The sequence below is a fragment of the Oryctolagus cuniculus genome, chromosome 1, assembly GCF_964237555.1.
Source record: "Oryctolagus cuniculus chromosome 1, mOryCun1.1, whole genome shotgun sequence".
Lineage (NCBI taxonomy): Eukaryota > Metazoa > Chordata > Mammalia > Lagomorpha > Leporidae > Oryctolagus > Oryctolagus cuniculus.
In genome coordinates, this window is record NC_091432.1 from 171,525,826 (window position 1) to 171,546,672 (window position 20,847).

Sequence of the window (20,847 nt, forward strand, 5' to 3'; positions counted from 1 at the left end):
ATATAATCAAAGAGGACACAACAAGCTGAAAGATCACACTGGGCCTCTCCTGTGTCTTGTTGTCCTTGTCCACACACACAATGATACACTCTAGAAGCCAGTTTATTACCAAAATGTGGCTTCCTGTGATCAGCATGTTGAATACCCCAGTCTCAACACTCTTAAAACAGCCACTGCACAGCAGACAACATTTCTTTTGGGGCAAAATATTAAATATTCTCAACCTTCATTTTCTCTTTTTGTGAGGACAGAGAAAAAGATAGACATCAATATACTGAATAACATAGGAAACTGGTAAAAACTTTTAATATTTTATATATATTTAAATATTTAAAACACATTTAGCCCTTCTACAATGTATACTTATATATACTTTACAACATCATGTTGGACATAATATAAACAATTTTATCTGTCAATTTTTTAAAAAAACAAAAATTTTAAATATATATTTATATTTGTATATTTAATACAACCACCTATAATCCAGTTAAAATTATTTTGCCATTATATAGATGAGAAAACTGAGGCACAAATAAATTAAGTAACCTAACCAAAGGTCACTCAGCTAGTAAGCAGTTGAGATTCTACCCTAGGCAATCCAGCACTAGTATCCTGTTTTTAAACTTCAGTATTTAAGATGAGACAGAGTCCTTGACCTCAATCCAGCTTTTTATTTGAAAAGGACAAAACAGGATCAGATATTAGCTTATTATAAAATGACATAAAACCTAATCAGCATTTAAACAAAGAAATTGATTTCTCAGCAAATGCTTCCTTGAAGTTGAAATACACACAGACACATGTACACATGTACACATGTGTTACAGTACCTCTACATCAACAAATACAGTCTCAATTCATAAGTTAGAGTGCACAGTGCAACATATCACTGAAAACTTCACATTACAGACACCTCTCTCACCAAACTAGGATTGGCTGCAGACAACAATAAGTGAAAAAAGATGTGGTCAGCTCCTTCTTTTCCTTGCCCTTGATCTTCTCCTATCCCTCTTCTACTCCAATTAATAGCTTTTTTGCCCCTGAACAATGAGGCAGAAGTGATGCAAAGGACAAAACCTAAAGGACAAAACTCTTACACGGCTGTGGTTGTTAGCAGACCACACACTCTCTAGACCCAAGTAATGTTTACAGTTCTTTCTCTCTCTCTCTTTGTGTGTGTGTTGCAGGTGCTACATAACTGGTTTCTTCAGCAGGTACTCAATTCCTAGGCCCCACTACTTCTTGCACTGAACATATGTCTCCTCATTTCCCCTACCTATCACTTACTCCCTCCACAGCCCCTGAGAAAACAGAGCAACTTCTGCTGAAGTATGCCCCTTTCTCTTAGAAACCCTTTGTGTAGGGCCCAAAAGAGCCTCAGGTTTTTCTCCCAAGTGGCTCATACTCCGTCTCCAAGGAACATTTACAACTCTGCCCCAGCTCACTCTGGAAGTGAAGGACAGTCCTAATGAGGCTAACTCTTCTTTCCTTCATGGTGATAACCAGCCAACTTCTCTTTGCAAGGAGGAATAAAGACGTCAATCCAGCAGATCCCTTAAACTCTGGAAACACAATAACGCTGTAAGCATGCTCCCTTTCAAGTTTGTTTCCAAATTTGTTTTGTCCAGATTGTGGAAATGTACTTATATAATAACTGCTTTTGCCAAAAAAATTCGTGTTCATGAATACTTTCTTTCAATCCCAGCCCCTAAAACAATTTTCAGTATTTTTTTTGGAAAATTTATCTCTTGGATTGAAATCTGAATTTGGTATCTAATACCCATAATTTTAGGGTCACAGAAAAAACTTCTATATTTCAGTATCTTCACCAATATATTTATAATTAGACCTATGGGCAACTGAAATGTTATCAGAATTAAATTTGCAATTAATTTCAAGTGATGGGTTCCTCTTGTGTCAGATTTTTAAGATATGGGTATTGTTTTAAGAACATAAATAACAATTTTGAATATACAGTAAATTTCTGTTTATGATTACTTCTTTCTTGATAGTTCATTTGCTACAATTTGTCCACTAACCAAACTGTGATTCCTTATGGATATGCCAGATATTCAACAATCAGTATTTCTGAGTACTTTTAAAGTGTTATTGGACACACATGCTCTCATCAACAGGCCTAAGATAAAATTTGCAAAATAATAACTTATTAGTATTGATAAATAATTAGCAAATGACAAGTTATATATATATTCTATCTTTCCCTTAACACCTTAAGAAAGCTAACTCTGAAACAAAGAAAAGAAAAAGTCTTTAAATATTCTGCAATCAAGGCAGTTGCAGGTTTCATTGCTACCAATCCAGCAAACAGGAAAGTCACTGGAAAAGTATACTTCTAGTCATTTTGGTTTGGGTTTGGGTCTCTTAAGTAAGCATTTTTCAGCTTCCATAATGCTCTAAATTCACAAGGGGTTACACATCTCTTATGCTTCCTATTCTGTACCAAGTTGAGTCACTGATGGTTCCCCATGACAAAGGACATCTATTTGCTTTGACTGTTGCCCCTGAAGCATTTATACACGCCCTTGTAATGTTTGCCTTAGCAAGTGCTGTGGTACCTTAACTGCTATCAAAGCCAACGTAGCCCGAGAAATAAATGGCTATAAGAACTGGGAATAAAATGTTAAAGGGAAAACCAATATAAACATGTGTTCTGACAGAGAAAGTGCACTTTAAATTGTGCACAGCCAGGCGCTCACTACAATCTGGAAATTCTCCCAGAGAGAGTAGAATTGTTACAGTTATACCTTGGTTGGAAGGTTAAAGACATGGTTATTGAAGGCTAATGTTAAAATATTGCCACATGGGACAAGAGAAGTGCAATGACTTACTGAGACAAACCCATTATGAAAGGTACATGTAAATGCTTGAAAATATAGTATCAATAATAAGTAACATTACCAAGGACTTATGTGTGCTTTGCATTAATCTGCATAGTCCTCAGTGGGGGCTACTTTTTTATCCCCATAGTACACACAAGGAAACCAAAGCTGATGAGGTCAAGCGATTTGCTTGAGGTCCTGCAGCTGACAACAGAATAGAACTTGAAAACAGTTCTGTTAAACAACATATCCCCCTTTTCCCAAATATTAATACAAGCATGCAGTCAGTTCTTGAAGCTAAAACAATTTAATAGATTGGGAACAGAAAAGATGAACAGATTTCTGCTCCTCAAACTAATCCCAATATTCACACAGCCTGCCTTGTGATCTTTCTGCAAAACACTTGCAGTCAGTTCAGTCTTCTACATGAAATCCTTTGATGGTCTCTCATCTACAGCTGAAGAAAGGGCAGATGCTCTAGCAAGATATTTAATAGAGCATTCTCTTTCCATCCTACTCAATGGTCCACCTCTTAAAAACGGTCCACCATTTAAATAAATAAATAAATAAATGTATTGGGGGGGGGAGGGAGAGGGAGAGAGAGAGAAAGAGCGCACGCGAGAGCGAGCTCCCATCCAATGGTTCACTCCTCAAATGCCTACAATGGTTACAGCTGGGATGGGGCCAAAGTCAGAAGCATGGAATTCAACCCAGATATCACATGTGAGTAGTAGGTATCTATTTACTTGAGCGATCACCGCCGCCTCCAGGGTCTGCAGTAGCAGAAAACTGGAGTCAGGAGCCAGAGCTGAATATCAGACCCAGGAACTTCAATGTGGGACATGGACATCTTAACTGATGTCTTAAGAGGCCAAATATTCACCCCCTCAAACTGTTATCTGAATGGCTTTCATGCCTTTAAGCTTCATAATCATACAGTAGGAAGTCCCCCTGTCTTTCTGGATATTCCATAATGCTCTTAAAATCAAAGATTCCCAAACTGATTTCCCCATCCTCCAGTATATTCAATTGCCACTTTTCCCCAGACTCAGCAAATTACACCTTTTCGAAACAAGAGTCTATCTTTCCTAACCCTTCTGCTCTTTCATGTGCCCCTGTCCAACCATTCAGAAATCTTGTCTCCCTTGGCACTCCCATTTCTCATCAGTACTACCTACAATAGCTTCCTAAATGGTTTTCCTAATTCTCCTCTTGTTACTTCTCAATCCATTCTCCACACTGCAGCCAGAGGAATCTTTTAAAAACAAAATTCAATGTGTCACTCTTCTGCCTACAACTCTTCCCACAATCTCTCATTGTGACTTCAATGAAATCCAATCTCATTACTAAGGCCCACAAGGCTCCAAGCCATCAAACCTCCTCACCAGCTCTTTCCAATCTTAATCATTTTTGACTTTTCCAGTGTACAACCCTCCAGGCCTTGCTGGTCTCCTTTCAGTTATCAAAAAGTTATTTCCTGTCTCTGTCCTTCATACATGCAATAGCCACCACTCACTGCCAGCTCATTACTTCTCGTGTTTCAGATATCTATTCACATGTTGCTTCCACAAAGAGAATTACAAGACCAGAATCCTAAGAGGGTAGACATCACCTTTTATTCCCTATCATAGCTCTTAACCAACTTGCAATTGCATATTTATCTATTATTTGACTCTCCTGCTGGATGCTGAGCTCTACAATGGTAAGGATCTTTGGATCACTAGTAAATGTCCTGTGCCTAGCATAGCGCCTGGCACATAGACAACATCACAGATACCAAAATTCAAATTTCTGCATGATCTGGTCCCTGACTACTACTTCTGGTTCTCCACACTCATGCTCCCATTATCCCTTTAAAAGGCCTCAAGGATACTCACTGGGCATGCTTCCTGGGCATCCTTCCAACTCCAGTATTATTTTGCTCTTGGTTAAATCAGATATCTATTCACTCTTCATATGAAACCCTGATATCTCCTCACACACACACACACACACACACACACAGCTGAGTACTTCCTCTTCCATAGGTTCATTGTACTTCTACTAAAATGTTGCCACACTAAATTCCTATAAAAATCTTTTCTCCTTTCCATCTCCACTAGCAAAGTAAGTTGATTAAGGATAATTTTCAATTCAAATTTCAATCCTCCAAACAAAGCAAAATCTATGATGAATGAATTAATGGTTCAATCCAGTCTATCTGATATTAAGGGGATTTTAATTTTCTTTCACAAAAAAGTAACCAAATTCCTATTTGCCTCCCAGACTCTACAATGTAAATCACCTCACCATTTACATTTCAAAGCAGAGCATGCATTTAACCTATAGAATTTATCATATCCCATCACTCAAAGATTTATTCTTATTCTCCAGAGGTTATTAAAATTTTTGAATTAAACTATACATGGATCTAATCCAATTAAGCCATAGCTAAATGAACTTCAATAGTATTCATTTAAAATAATAGGCCTGATATTATGTGGAAGAGCATCTTCCTTGAAATATCTACATTTTCATAATTATTAGTACAATATCCCGAAGCACATTTAATTAGCACTTATCACCCCCCTCAAAATAATCAGATAATAATATATTCAATAATGTGTTGGGCACTGTTTGATGTATTTTGCTAGTGTTTCTATCATTAACAAAAGAAGTAAATCCCAGGAAGGTCTTTTGGCTACTCAGCCCACAGATGAAGTTTGATGCACTGATCATGAAGCACACAGGTATAGTGGAAAACGAACCATTTCTAACTTCAAAGGGCTTATTGCCTTGAGCCTGGTGATAGTTAAAAGATTTCTGAATTAACATGGGTATATGCTGGGAACTGAATACCTGTATCCCTCTAAAGTCCTATGTTGAAGCCCTAATCCCCAGTGTGGTGGTATTTGGAGGCAGGCCTTGGGGAAGTAGTTAGGTCATGAGCGTGGAGCCCTCTCGAATGCATGAATGCCTTATAAGAAGAGGCACAACACAGCCAGCTTCTCTCTCCACCGTGAGGACACACCAAGAGGGAATCTTTCTGTAGGCCAGGAGACAGCACTCAAGAGACTAGCATCTTGATCTTCGCTGAACAGCCTTCATAACAGTGAGAAATGACCTGCTGTTTAAGTCACCTCATTTATAGCATTCTGTTACAGTGGTCCTAGTAGGCTACAATGGTCTGTTTGTCAGTAGTACTTCTAGAGAGTCAGACACTCAAATTACTATGGGGTAAACAGAGTTGCTCTAGAACTGACATCCAGCTGCAGAACTAGTTATCAAAATGTAATAAGGGAACTGGATTCACTGTAAAGCTTTAACCTTTGCAACAGAGTAAAATTAAATGTGCCATATAAAATGTGTGACATTCTATCCTCAAGTAAACTCAGACAGCTCAAGCCATGGAGCTTTTTCTATTTTTTTTTAAATAACTCAGTGTGTTCAACTTCCCCACCTATGTGGGCCAGAGTGTTCCAAACAATGCACCTGCAAAGAAAACAAATATTCTTGGAAACACTTTGCATACTATCAGCAATGGTGTTTTCCAAGGGTGTCTATTTTACATTTACTTGTTGACAGATTAACATACTGAATGAATAATCATTAATGTTTTCTCAATTGTTCATGTAAATTATTTTTTCACATTATAAAAAACAGAAGCAAGATTTATATAGCAAACTGCCAAGAGTTTATGTGAATTTGATGTTTTTACAAATATATATGTGCATGTAAACCACACCCTTATGAAAGATACAGAACATTTCCTCCACCCCAGAAAACTTCCTCATATACTCATCCATTCACACTCCTCTCCTCTCACTTCCCTTTTACCAAAGTAGCCACTGTCATGATTTTTCTCACTATAGACTAGCTTTTACCCATTTTAAATTTCAAATAAAGGGAATCATGCAACATATACACCTTTTTTCTAGATTGTTTCTCACAGTAATGTTTTTGAGATTCATCAATTTTTTCTATTTATTTGACAAATATATCTAGACAGTGAAAGACAGAGAAGAGAGAAAGGTCCCCCCTCCGTTGGTTCACTCCCCAAATGGCCGCCACAGCCGGTGTTGCGCTGATCCAAAGCCAGGAGCCAGGCGCCTTCTCCTGGTCTCCCATGCGGGTGCAAGGGCCCAAGCACCTGGGCCATCATCCTCCACCGCCCTCCCAGGCCATAGCAGAAAGTTGGACTGAAAGAGGAGCAGCCGGGACTAGAACCCGATGCCCATATGGGATGCCGGCACCGCAGGCAGAGGACCAACCAAGTGAGCCACGGCACCAGCCCTGAGATTCATCAATTTTGTGCATGTATTAGTTCATTTTTTTTCACTGTTGCATAGCTTTCCGGTTTGCAATTTCTCTTAAAAATGATCAGAGGGGCATTTTTTGGAGGTCCTTATAACCCAGTAAGAAGTTTTATTATAACAAACATCATACTGACTGCAGTTTCTTGGTGAATTATACTTTTCCCACGGTCAATGCCAGATATATACCTGAGTTGCTCACAAGCATTTGCCCACCTGAAATGGAACAACTACCTCTTGAACACTTAGGAAGAAATAAGTGCTACGCTTAATGCAAATCCCTCTAGAAATACGCTCATTTATAAAATATTCTGATAGCAAAAAAAAAAAAAATATTCTGATAGCACTGGGTAATGAATCATCCATAGAGACCACTGCTTCCAACAGTTTCAGTCTACCACTAACTTGCCTTAACTTCAGCAAATGGCTGACTTCCTTGATTTTCACTTTAATAATCTGTAAAATGGAAATAACAATAATGTCTCTATAATTTATCAGGAAAGTTAAATAATATTACTGGTATGAGATTTCTTAATAAACTATATAACTTGGTTAAAAGTTATAATGTAGCTGAGACAAAACATTTTCTGGGTAATACGTCCACAAACTCAAATTAATTATGAAAGTTCAAATTTGAGTCCTTACTATGTTTAAGTTATACACTGCCCTAGTTACTTTAAATACATTCACTCTTTTCAGTTCTAAAACATCCCTAAAAAGTAAGTGCTGTTATTATCCTCATTTTACAAACACGTGAGGCAAAACAGATTAAGTGACCTACCCAAAGTCTCACGGCTTTGACAAGAGAGGTGAGATGAAGGTTCAGGACCTTAGTTTTTCCAGACCCCAAACTCTTAACTCTTTTTCTACCTTTCAAAAATGTAGCTTTGCATAAATGTAAAGAGATTGATATTTTGATTATTAATTTGTAAAACAGAAAAAAATCAAAAGGATGAGAAGATATAAGGAGAATTTTAAGAAGACTCTGAAGATTTCGGGGTATTTCCAAGTTAGTTCTTAAGAAGGGGGGTGGTTGTGGGGCAGTGGGTTAGGCTAACACTTGGGAAGTACACATCCTTTATCAGAATGCTGCTTCAAGTCCTGGCTACTCTGCTGATGATCAGCTTCTTGCTGATGCTCCGGGGAGGCAGCACATGATAGCACAAGAGTGTGGGCCCCTACTAGCTGTATAGTAGGTCCAGATGGAGCTCCTCCTTCCTGGCTTCAACACTGCCAAGTCCTGGCAGTCCCAGATGGAAAAGCTTTCGCCTTCTTTCTCCCTCACCTTCCCCACCCTGTTACTCTAGTAAATAAATCAGAAATTCTTTTTAAAGGAAGAAAAAAAGAAGGGGCCAGCATTGTGGCACAACAGGTTAAGCTGCAGCCTGCGATGCCAGATCTCACATCTGAGAACTGGTTCGAGCCCCGATTGCTTACTTCCGATTCAGCTCCATGATAATACACCCAGGAAATCAGCAGAAGATGGCCCAAGTACTTGGACTCCTGCCACCCACAATGGAGGCCTGGATGGAGTTCCAGACTCCTGGCTTTGGCCTTGCCCAGCCCCAGCCCCAGTTTCCATTTGGAGACCGAACCAGTAGATGGAAGATCTCTTACTTTGTCTCTCCCTCTCTCTCTGCTGTCACTTTGGCTTTCAAATCAATTAAAATAAATGTAGGAAAAAGAAAAGTATCTTGTTATTAAGAAAAAAGGGTTAAACAAGAAAGGAAAGTAGAAAATGCACTTGAATTCTTGAACAACTGGACAAAATGACAGGGTGTCTCAAAAGCAATTAGAGCTCTGTGACCACAGGAACAGTGAGGACAAAGGCCCACTCACATACTCCTTCAGCTCAGTCAGGGATGAGGAAAAAGGAGGCGGGGGCACCACAAAAAAGTGTACACCCAGGTCATGAGGTGGCCTCAAGCTTCCTAGTGGCTGCTGCAGTACACAGTTAAAGGGGAGCAGACACTGGCTGAGGGAATAAAAAGGAGAACACAGAACAAGTGCCCATTGACATTGGCATGCAAGGATATTCACAATTGTGCCCACAATTCAAGGAAAGATGGTGAAATCATTGCTTGAGAAATCCCCAAGCGGCACCAAGATGTGAACTGCTGATGATTCCAATCTTTCTCTTTAATTATTACTGACGCCTTCATAGAAATTACCCCGGTGGTATTATCATTTATTGTAAAGTTTGAACAGTACATTCTTATCAGCAAATCCAACCCCTACACTTTGCAGATTAAGAAACTGGGGCTCAGGGTGTTTGTTTGCCAAGGTTCATGGGGCTTGATAGTGACAACATCAGCCCCAGAATCTACATCTGCACATGACAGTAATACAAATAACATTTACTGGATGCTTCACTGCGTGTCAATCACTGGACTAAACACTTTGGATGTGTTGTCTTAGTTAATCCTCACAACAACCAAGGGCACATATAGGTCAAAGTTGGATTGGATTTAACTGACTTACACTGGATAATTATTCAGGTCTTCAACATAAAACCTGTGCAGATTCAGTTTTGCACTTCCACAGAAAATGTGAGTAGCACAGGAAGAATTTATTAAATATTAAATTGTGAATAAAATGGTGCCACTATATCTTAAGGATCATTCCTTTCCACACTGATAATCATTTTACAAGAGATTCCCTTTAACTAAGGAAATGCGTATTCATTAGCCCACACAGGAGTAGATAATAGGTTAGGTTGGTGGAAAGAAGTGGACTTTTTTAGATAACATCCAAAATATTCAGACACCCCACCTAATCAATTTAAATCTAATCACATACTCTTAAGACTCTCCTCTACACACTTCCCACAACAAGGTGTAAGCTGGTTCAAAACAAGTTTTCTCACTCTTTTAAATTAAATTTTGGAGGGCAATACATTTTTATAAGCATTTGACCTGTTTTGTGTACATGGTGTACATCCGTTACCAGTCCACAATCACATTTCAGAAATGCATTTGTGTTGTGTAATGCACTGCCTGCTACATGGCTGAACAGAGAGCAGTTCCATTACAGTCGACAGCATCCCCAATTGTATTACCCAGCCCTTCACGTCGATCCACAGTGCACAGTGCATTCCCAACAAAGAATGAGAAAAGGGACAACTTCAAATCAAAGTACCTAGACTCAATCTACACTATTCTGAAAGAGCCCAGTGTTCAAGTGCTCGGTCAGATGGCTTCTTTCATTGTTGAACATCACCCTCTCTGACCACAGCTTTTGCTGGCACCCTAACAATTGCAGATATTCACAGAATACCAGGCTATTTTTCAAAAGGTAAGAAAGACCACAAGGAGGAGGAGAAGGAAAGAGGCAAAGGAGGGAAGGGTTGGGGCTGGTGCTGTGGCCTAACAAGTTAAGCCACCACCTGCAATGCTGGCAACCCATATGGGCGCCGGTTCCAGTGCCGGCTGCTCCTCTTCAGTTCCTGCTCCCTGCTAATGTACCTGGGAAAGCAGCAGAGGATGGCTCAAGTCCTTGGGTCCCTGCACCCATGCAGGAGACCAGAAAAAACTGGTCTCTAGCCCCGGCCACTACGGCCATCTGGAGAGTGAATCAGCAGATAGAAGATTGATTCCCTCTCTCTCTTTGTATCTTCCTGTCTCTGTGTAACTCTTTCAAATAAATAAAATAAATATCTAATTTTAAAAAAAGGAGGGAAAGCTGCAGAGAAGGAAAAGAAATCCACAGACCCAGCATATTAATCTCCATAAACATGTCACAAGCCAGATAAGCTCAAAGATCGCAGGCCATTAATAAATCAAAAAATATGGTTTTCTGTTTTTCTGATAATTAAGAGAAGCAATGGAGAGAGAGAAATGAGTCCTCTTAGAGACTCCCCTCCAAAACTGCTATGCATCGATTTCTGCACTTGTTTCAGATGTTCTCATTTCTGATCATTATCTTAGTTAGGCTCACCTACTGAATCCTAGGAGAATGTCAACATTTAACACTGAGTTGATTAAAAACCATCTTGCTTATTCTGCAGCAAAGTACATTAGGCTTGCTTCTATCACACCATCATGAAACTGCATTAGGAATAAGTCCTGAAAACATATGCAGAGGCCGGAATAACAATTATAAAGAAAACCCCAATATCATTCAGTAAATCTAGTCAATTCAGGAAGAGAAATGGCAAGGTGAGAAAATTTACAGCTTGCTAAATTCTCTTTCAAATATGCACTAAATTCCTTAAAATATAATGGCTGCCTGACTCTAACATACCATCTCTAAATATGAAAAAAAAAAATCTGGGCAAGATGCATCAGTCTTAGCCACTGTAAGAATAATTTTTATCATTCTGAAAATGCTTTGCTATTCATTTCAACACTGCATTGCTTTTATAAGTCCACTGTATTGTAAACACTGCAAAACCTCAGAGAAAGTTTCTCATAGCAAAAGACCATTTACATCTACTAATTTCGCAGAAATTGCTTTCTAAATCACAATGTGTTATCAAGGCCATATTCTATTTTTCTGTTAGTGCTTTTCTGACAGTTGGAAATGGGTACAGGCTGTAATTTACTTTAGTAGCGTCCAGTAAAATCATTCCAACAGCATGACAGATAAAAGGCAATAAGGAAAAGTGTGTACAATTTTTAAAGGCTATAATGTTCACTCAGTGTAAACAGTAGCTTATGATTTAAAAAAAAATAGAGCAATACATGATCTATATGTCTGATGGTCATTAAGACAGTACCTAAATAATTTAAAGATTCTGAAGCAACAATGTGTGGTAAAATGATGGGCTTTGATTCAGTAATCCCCAAAGCTCATCTACCTTTAATTTACCTTAATAGAGAACTGCTTTGAGAAAAACAGTGAAATCCGATAGCAGCTAACAGTGTACTCTGTAGCCACCAAAGCAGAACGACAAAAAAGTTGTCACAGGTAAAACCAATAGCAGCTAAAGCCATCGTGTTTTGTGTCAAATAACACTCCACATGGAAAAATTATGAAGAAAATGGGCAATGAATTATAAAGAACAGAGAAAGCCAATTATGGCGATTACCAAAACAGCCACACAACATTTCAAAATTGCCTGACTGAACAAGGCCACAATATACTTCACATTATGAGAAAGAGAAAATTAACCAGTGTTTGCACCCTCTATGTGTGTTTTGTTAACAAAGTCATTCTGATTAAGTTTATGGTCACACTGCAGGATCACAAGACTTCACAAAGAGGATTACTTTAAATATGAAGTCTTTCGACTGTGAAACTAATCATTTCTGAAGAAGGCTGGATATTCAATATTTCTCTAAATTGGAATCTCTGTCTCTCCCTCCCCCTCTTCTCTCTCTCCCCACTCTTATTATTTTTTTTTTCAGATTGCACAAGACTTCACTCTTCCTTAAGCTGGTTACCTATGCACACTCATAAAGAACAACAACAAAAAAAAACTTAAAGAAATGCAACCTTTCACTTCACGTTAGAACTCTCATAAATTTAATATCCACTTTTCATTATCCAAGAGAGCTGCTTAACAGCTGCTTTTTTTCTTATTATTTTGCACATAAAAAAAAAATACAATTGGCTTACTATCTTTTCTGTGGGCCCCAGAAAACTTAATTCATTTAGAGACCATGACAACACAGCTTAAAGCTAGAAAAAAAAAAATGGGGTTTAGAGGTTGAGATACAAAGGTTACAGCTTTTCTCTTTTGACTTACTGTCCAGGAAGACCTTGCTAAAGAACTAACCTTTTTGGACAGTATTCCACTACACCTTAGTTCCCAAGAGGTTAGTATCATTGATTTGAGCATGTGACCTTTTAAACTTCTGTAAGATGTCTGAACAGACCTACTTTTGATGATCTATAAGCCTAATCTGCAAAAACTGACAGGCAGAAAGATGGAGAAAGAACTGACTTCAGAACATGGAGATATGTATTATAAATGGCAAACATTTAATTATCTCAATGTATTCATTTATCACTTTGGTGGATGTTACATAAAAATTCTCATTATCCTCTAGATTACACAACAAATACTCAGGAGGTAACATAATTCCCATTTTTCACTGAGAAAAATTAAGCTTTGTTCAATGGATGGTGCTTTCTTAAAATTCATATTATAAAGTTGAATGGAAACTAATTCAATATAAGTGTATGTGTGTGTGTATACATACATATATATATATATATAGAGAGAGAGAGAGAGAGAGAGAGAGAGACAGAAACAGAGACAGAAACAAATGTGTTGAAATTTAGTCTTTGAAAGACAACTCTACTTCAGGGGTGTTGGCTAACTCCACTGCTCCTTAAAAGAAAAACATTAGCTAGACTCTGTACCATTTGTTAAAATTGACCAGTGTATGCATAAATATATTAAACACTAAGGCATTTTCATAACTTAATTACATTTTTAAAAATTCAAAAATAAGATGACATCTTGTAGAATTCTACATTTTTATAATCTCCCACTTGGGTGGCAGGCTCCAAAGTACTTGAGCCATCATCTGCTGCTTCCTTGGGTGTGCCTTAGTAGGAAGCCCAGTCAGAAGCAGAGAAATCAACTCAAACAAGGCACTCCACAATATGGGATGCAGGTGTCCCCAAATGTCTGCCCAGATTATTTGGTTGACAGATTTTTTTTAAAGCCTCCATATTTGAAATGAAATTACTATTTTCAAAATTTAAATATATCATATAAAATTTAGTGATTCATATGATAGACTACTATTTATATAATTTAAAATTAATTATGCAAAATACTTTTGTTAAGCACATAACCTCTTATAATTTGCCTGTTTTTATTTACTTTATATTATTCTGCTCATACATTCACCTTACAAACCTTTTACCTAAAAAAAAAAAAAAAATGGATTATGGCAAGGGAAATAATAGTAGCAGCATGAATACTAACCCAAATTGCTTTATTTATACTGTGCATCCCTCTGTGTCAAGCACACTACCCTTTATTTTTTTTTTAACTTTTATTTAATGAATATAAATTTCCAAAGTACAGCTTATGGATTACAATGGCTTCCCCCCATAACGTCCCTCCCACCTGCAACCCTCCCCTCTCCCACTCCCTCTCCCTTTCCATTCACATCAAGATTCATTTTCGATTCTTTATATACAGAAGATCAGTTTAGCATACATTAAGTAAAGATTTCAACAGTTTGCTCCCACACAGAAATATAAAGTGAAAAATAATAGATGATTTTTTAAATGATGATGAAATCAGATCAGACCTATTGTCATGTTTAATCCCAGTGAGAGTCAAGTTGGGAATTGATAATTTCTTCTTCTTCTTCTTTTTTTTTTTTTTTTACAGAAGATCAGTTTAGTATACATTAAGTAAAGATTTCAACAGTTTGCACCCCCATAGAAACACAAAGTGAAATATACTGTTTGAGTACTAGTTATAGCATTAAGTCTCAATGTACAGCACGCTAAGGACAGAGATCCTACATGAGGAGCGAGTGCACAGTGACTCCTGTTGTTGACTTTACAAATTGACACTCTTCTTTATGGCCTCAGTAATCTCCCCATGCTCCAGTCATGAGTTTCCAAGGCTATGGAAGCCCCTTGAGTTCTCTGACTCTTATCTTGTTTAGACAAGGTCATAGTCAAAGTGGAGGTTCTCTCCTCCCTTCAGAGAAAGGTACCTCCTTCTTTGAAGACCTGTTCTTTCCACTGGGATCTCACTCACAGAGATCTTTCATTTAGGTGTTTTTTTTGTTGTTGTTGTTGTTGTTTTTTTTTTTTTTTTTTTTGCCAGAGTGTCTTGGCTTTCCATGCCTGAAATACTCTCATGGGCTTTTCAGCCAGATCGGAATGCCTTTAGGGCTGATTCTGAGGCCAGAGAAGCACACTACCCTTTAAACACATGTCTCATTTAATATTCTCAGCAATGTTTTGGTTTAGGCCACGGAAGCGAGATGACAAAGCAAGACGACATCATCTTTTGGAAAGTACTACAGTAAGACGTAGAGACGGCAGTGCCTCTATGGCTCAAAGCCCTACCACCTTCAGAAATCAGCCTGTGGCAAATTGGCTACCCTGCTAAATAAAGAGTGAGTATCACTGGGGTACCAAGGCTAAAACAAAACACCACTGTGACTGCTTGGATGAGGCACCTAAAAACCGTACACGGCAGATTCAGGCATGGATTCCATGAAAGAACACCACCTGAACCAAGAGGGCACCCTGCTCATCTTGAGAACGTCACATAACACATGTTCTGGTTTTAAAATATGTAAAAAAAAATAGCATTCACAGCAATATGAGTACTACAAAGGCACATAGGGGCTCCTCATTACCATTGTAGTGGTTTGTCTGAGGACCAAAGTAGTAACACAGCACTAATCTAAACCACAATCCATCGACACACCAATGCAACAAAGTGGACACTCCCAGACAATGAATTCTCACATCCCATCAGGTCCTCCTTCCCTCTCTGCGTTTGGCTGAGACATGGAAACTCTAATTTCTGATTTTTCCTATATAAAATAAGAACAGAGAAGAAAGCAAATAAAAGGAGCTTGATGCAGGCAACTCAATGAGTTAACTCTTGAATTTACACGGGGTCATTCAGAACAAGCTACCAGCTCTCAGCAGGGCTGGTGTTTTCACCTAAACAGACAAGCAAAGCTGAACTCGGGAATCCAACTGCATGGAAAGGATCAAGCAGATACTCACCAGCTATCATGCAGGGACCCTAGCTTAAACTCAGCAAACAGGAGAGACAGGAATCTAGGCATTCAGGTGTGCCCAAAGCATCAGAATCCAAGTCTTTAAAGCAGAAGCAGGGCCCAGGTGTGGAAAGGAACTCTGTGGCCAGTGAAACATCATCTGGGCTTATGGGCACCAGCTGGAGCCAAGATGAGCTCAGAGGACACAGAGTTGAGCTCAGAGGATACACATGGCTTTGGCCCTGCATTTGAAGCATGCATGCAGAGTGAATGGAACAGGTCTAAAATGGCAGCCTCTGGGAATAGAGCTAAGAAGAAAATTAGCTTTCCAGAAGAGTGGAGGGATGCCATCCCCACACTCCTGACTCAGGGTACTGCACCCACTGGTCTCTACTGAGTCCTTTTTGCCCCAGTCACTGTCTCAGAGGCCATGCTGACCAGCTGCCCTTAAAGCAGCAGTGACTCCACCAAACCCTACACGTAGGCACGTTGTAGCCCCATGGCCCGCCATGCTTTGCTCTTCATGGTACTTTTCACTACTGATTTACTGCACATTTTATTATATCTCTGTTTTTCAATGACCACCTCACTAGAATGTAAGAACGTATGCACTATAAGGAACTACCTTATTGTTGCTGCCTGTCGCACATGCCCCAAGGCTATATCTATGTCTGGGACACAGAAGGAACTTATATAAATACTTGTTTGATTAATATATGAATGAACTTCAAAGCAACATTGTCCAAATACTATTTCTCTTTTCTGCAAATTTTGAGTTTTATATGCCATTATATGCACTATTATACAAATTAAGAAATGGCTAAATTGGTAAATAATATAATCAAAGTTAGTGACCTTGAAACTTGTGAATTAATTCAGGCGTAAATACTGCTCAAAAATGTAGAACTTGAATGTTTTGATAGTTTAATAGAACACTGACAAAGCAAACTCCAAGATACGCTCTATTTCACAAAGAAAGAGAGCCTTTGGCACATCTCAAAAGGACCAGAGTTACTGGTTAATCACTGAAAACCAATACTCCTCTTAGATTGTGTATTCCTAGCTAAAAGTAAAAAGTTTTCTTTTAATATTAAGACATCTACTGAAGAAATGATTATGTACCAAGCATATAATCAAATTCCTCAAAATTTTCAGTCTATCTTTCCTTTCCACTTTGGAATGTTAAAATGTTTTCATTAGTGTTCTGAGCTTAGGACCTAAGATAATTTATGAATTATATATTGAAGATGAGAGACTTAAAGTCTATTCCAATATTGTAATAAAATCCTTAAAAAATAAAACAAAGAACAACTTACTGATTCAACAACATGTCATTTAGTTTGACAGTATTATTTTAATCAATGTGCACTTAACCCTTGGTTGTGAATTTACAATTTGATTCACTCAGACATTCTTGTGGCAAAAAAAATGTACCTGGTTTATATTAAGAAATTAAAATACTGATATTTCAAGATTATTTAATAATTTGAGAACCACTTGAATGAAGAACAGATATAAAATAGTAAGCAGAGGGGCTGGCATTGTGGTCTAATGAGTTAAGCTACCACCTGCAATGCTGGCATCCCATATGCGAGCTGGTTCAAGTTCCACATGCTCCACTTCTGATCCAGCTCCTTGCTAATGCTCCTGGGAAAGCAACAGAAGATGCCCCAAGTGCTAGGGTCCCTGCATCTATGTGGGAGACCCAGAAGAAGCTCTTGACTCCTGGCTTCGGTATGGCCTAGCTCTGGCTATTGTGGCCATCTGGGGAGTGAACCAGCAGATGGAAGACATCTCTTTCTCTCTCTCTCTCTAACTCTTTCAAGTAAAATAAATCTTTAAAAAATAGAAACTTTTTTTTTTTGACAGGCAGAGTGGACAGTGAGAGAGAGAGACAGAGAGAAAGGTCTTCCTTTGCCGTTGGTTCACCCTCCAATGGCCGCCGCGGCCGGCGCGCTGCGCTGATCCGATGGCAGGAGCCAGGAGCCAGGTGCTTTTCCTGGTCTCCCATGGGGTGCAGGGCCCAAGCACCTGGGCCATCCTCCACTGCACTCCCTGGCCACAGCAGACAGCTGGCCTGGAAGAGGGGCAACCGGGACAGAATCCGGCGCCCCGACCGGGACTAGAACCCGGTGTGCCGGTGCCGCTAGGTGGAGGATTAGCCTAGTGAGCCGCGGCGCCGGTCTTAAAAAATAGAAACTTTTAGGAAAGGAAAAGATCTTCTAACGGGAAATGTAATAGGAAAACTAACAGTGGCAAAGACCATTAACATTTTGACTATATAAAAAGTTTGCAGGTAAGAATTACAAAAGACCAATAAACAAACTGGGGGCATTGTAAATATAGCCCATATGCTTACTACACAAAGAACATGAACTAATGAATGAAAACTCCTAAGCAAAGGAAATGTAGATACAAATCACATAACAGGAGTAACTATGAGATATGGCAAACAAACCTAAAGAAAATGATCACTTTAGTAATTAAATAAATTTATAATGAAACAATGAAGGAGTGAACACTTTAGTCTAGCGACACCTGCATGCCACATTAGAATGCTAGGTTCAATTCCCAGCTCCTGACTCCAGCTTCCCATCAGTGTAGTTCCCGGGAGTCAACAGTGATGGCTCCCTGCAGTGTGTGGGTTCCTACGACCAAATGCAGGAAAACCTGGATTGAGTTCCTAGCTCCTGGCTCCAGCCCCAACCCAGCCCTGGTGGTTGTGGGTTTGCAGTGAATGAACCAGCAGATAGGAGCTCATTTTCTATCTCTTTCTGTCTCTGAATTTCTCTCACCTCTCTATGTCATAAATAAATAATTTTTTTTCAAATTTAACGAAACTATGTTTTGCCTATTGAATCAAAAAAACTCAGATGACAATTTTTTTTGTTGTTTTGTTTTTTTGTTTGTTTTTTGACAGGCAGAGTGGACAGTGAGAGAGAGAGAGAGAGAGAGAGAGAGAGAAAGGTCTTCCTTTTGCCGTTGGTTCACCCTCCAATGGCCGCCGTGGCCGGCGCGCTGCACTGCGACTGGCACACCGCGCTGATCCGAAGGCAGGAGCCAGGTACTTATCCTGGTCTCCCATGGGGTGCAGGGCCCAAGCACTTGGGCCATCCTCCACTGCACTCCCTGGCCACAGCAGAGAGCTGGCCTGGAAGAGGGGCAACCAGGACAGAATCTGGCGCCCCGACCGGGACTAGAACCTGATGTGCTGGTGCCGCAAGGCAGAGGATTAGCCTAGTGAGCCACGGCGCCGGCCAAGATGACAATTTTCAAACTAACTAAGGGCAAGGGAAACTACCATCTTCAATCATTACTGTTGCAGCATCACCACATACATCCTTTCTGGAAATTGGTTTGACAAATCACTTCAAAAGACACAGAAATGTTCATACCCTTTGACCTAGTGATGTCTCTTCTATATAGTGATTCTGAAAGAAATAATACAAAATACAGAAAAAGCTATTTCCATTAAAATGTTCTTCAAAGCTTGTATTTGCAATAGCGGGAGAAATGCAGAGTGGGCAGGGGACTAATGTCCAACAATACAGAAATAGACTTACCCAGTTAATGAAATACTGGGCAGTCATTAAAGATAACATTCCTGATGAGGCAAGGTGAAAACAGGCATTTATACTAGAAATTTACACTAACATGCTAACTGACAAGTGCTGCATGGCACACTCACTTGACAGTACTCAAGGAGCAGAATATTTACTCCAGTCAGTCAACTGTTCCCACCAAAGATGACAAGTATCATGGCTTTTTTCTGATTCTAATTCTCTACAAAGTTATACTACTTTTATGACTTTAAAATGGTTGAATAAAACTCAGATACAGGAAACTGAAAAAAGTAGTTACTTGGCCACTGGATTTGAGCAGTACATTCGAAAAACTATTTCTGGCTCACGCTCTTTCAAATCACCCCCACTGTACTACCTTTTCTACTCCATCAACTGTTAGATAAACACGGATGTCCCATATTTCTGTGCCTTTCTAGAGATAAACACAAATAGATGCCCCATATTTCTGTGCCTTTCTGACCTCTAGAACATAAACCACCACTGAAGTCTAGTATATAATATACTTACATAACTGAAAATACTACACACATGCATACTCATTACCTATGTATGTGATATATACATCACGTTTTCTTAAAACTAATTATGAACAATTTTTTTCACATATTTAAATAACTGAAAATGACTGTCCTTTTAATGGATTCAGCCATCCTTTTGGCACAGAGTCCATCAGTTAACTATAGCACTAACACTGCTTCTGATATTGCATCTTTTATGGTAACTATGTAAGCGGCACTTCTATCAGAACAGATCAGTCAGGGACACATCACCATGTCTCCTGAACTGAGTTTCCTGCATCCTTTTTAGGATGACAATGTCTAGTTTTGTATCATAACAAAGAACACATCATAAGCCATCGGGATGAGGAGATGAACTATTAAATCTGAGGTGAAAATGTATGGCTGTCTTATATTTCTGTGATCATTAAGATTTAGATCTGTAATTGTAACACAGAACAGCACTAGAAGGTCCAGACTTGAAAAATAAGAGTTTTCAAAAGGTGAGTTTCCCCAAGCTCTAGTGGTTCTAAACACACATTCCAGGGTGGGCTTGTGGTGGGATGACATTTGGCCTAGTGATTCTGATGCCTGTATTCCATATCGGAGAGCCCGAGTTTGGTCTATGGCTCCAGTCGCTGATTCTAGCTTCTTGCTAATGCATATCCTGGGAAGCAACAGTGATTTTTCAAGTAACTGGGTCTCCGCCACTCCTATGGCGGATAGCTGAGTTCCCAGCTATCTGCTTCTGCCTGGTCCAGCCTCACCCACGCAGGCATCTGAGGAGTAAACTACCATATAGGGCTCTATTCACTTGCCTACCTATCTCCCTATCTCTCTCTCTGTTCTCTGTTCTTTCTCTGTGTCTCTCAACCTCTTGAATTTATATATATATATATATATTAAATACTATATTATATACTGCATATATATATTTTAAAAGTTACCTCCTATTTTTCAACTTTGTTACAGGT

General features: G+C 39.1%; 2 protein-coding genes across 11 annotated transcripts in view; one reads left to right on the plus strand and one right to left on the minus strand.

Annotated features, from left to right (window-relative positions):
* Positions 1 to 20,847, minus strand: part of PTPRD (protein tyrosine phosphatase receptor type D) — a 1,630,925-nt gene that overhangs the window by 515,146 nt on the left and 1,094,932 nt on the right. The window lies entirely within an intron of this gene.
* Positions 1 to 20,847, plus strand: part of LOC103347841 (uncharacterized) — a 73,269-nt gene that overhangs the window by 29,229 nt on the left and 23,193 nt on the right. Inside the window, exons 2-3 of the mRNA XM_070061235.1 lie at positions 9,300 to 9,476; positions 15,010 to 15,080. Of these exons, the coding sequence (XP_069917336.1) occupies positions 9,300 to 9,476; positions 15,010 to 15,080 (248 nt within the window). The remainder of the gene's footprint in view (positions 1 to 9,299; positions 9,477 to 15,009; positions 15,081 to 20,847) is intronic.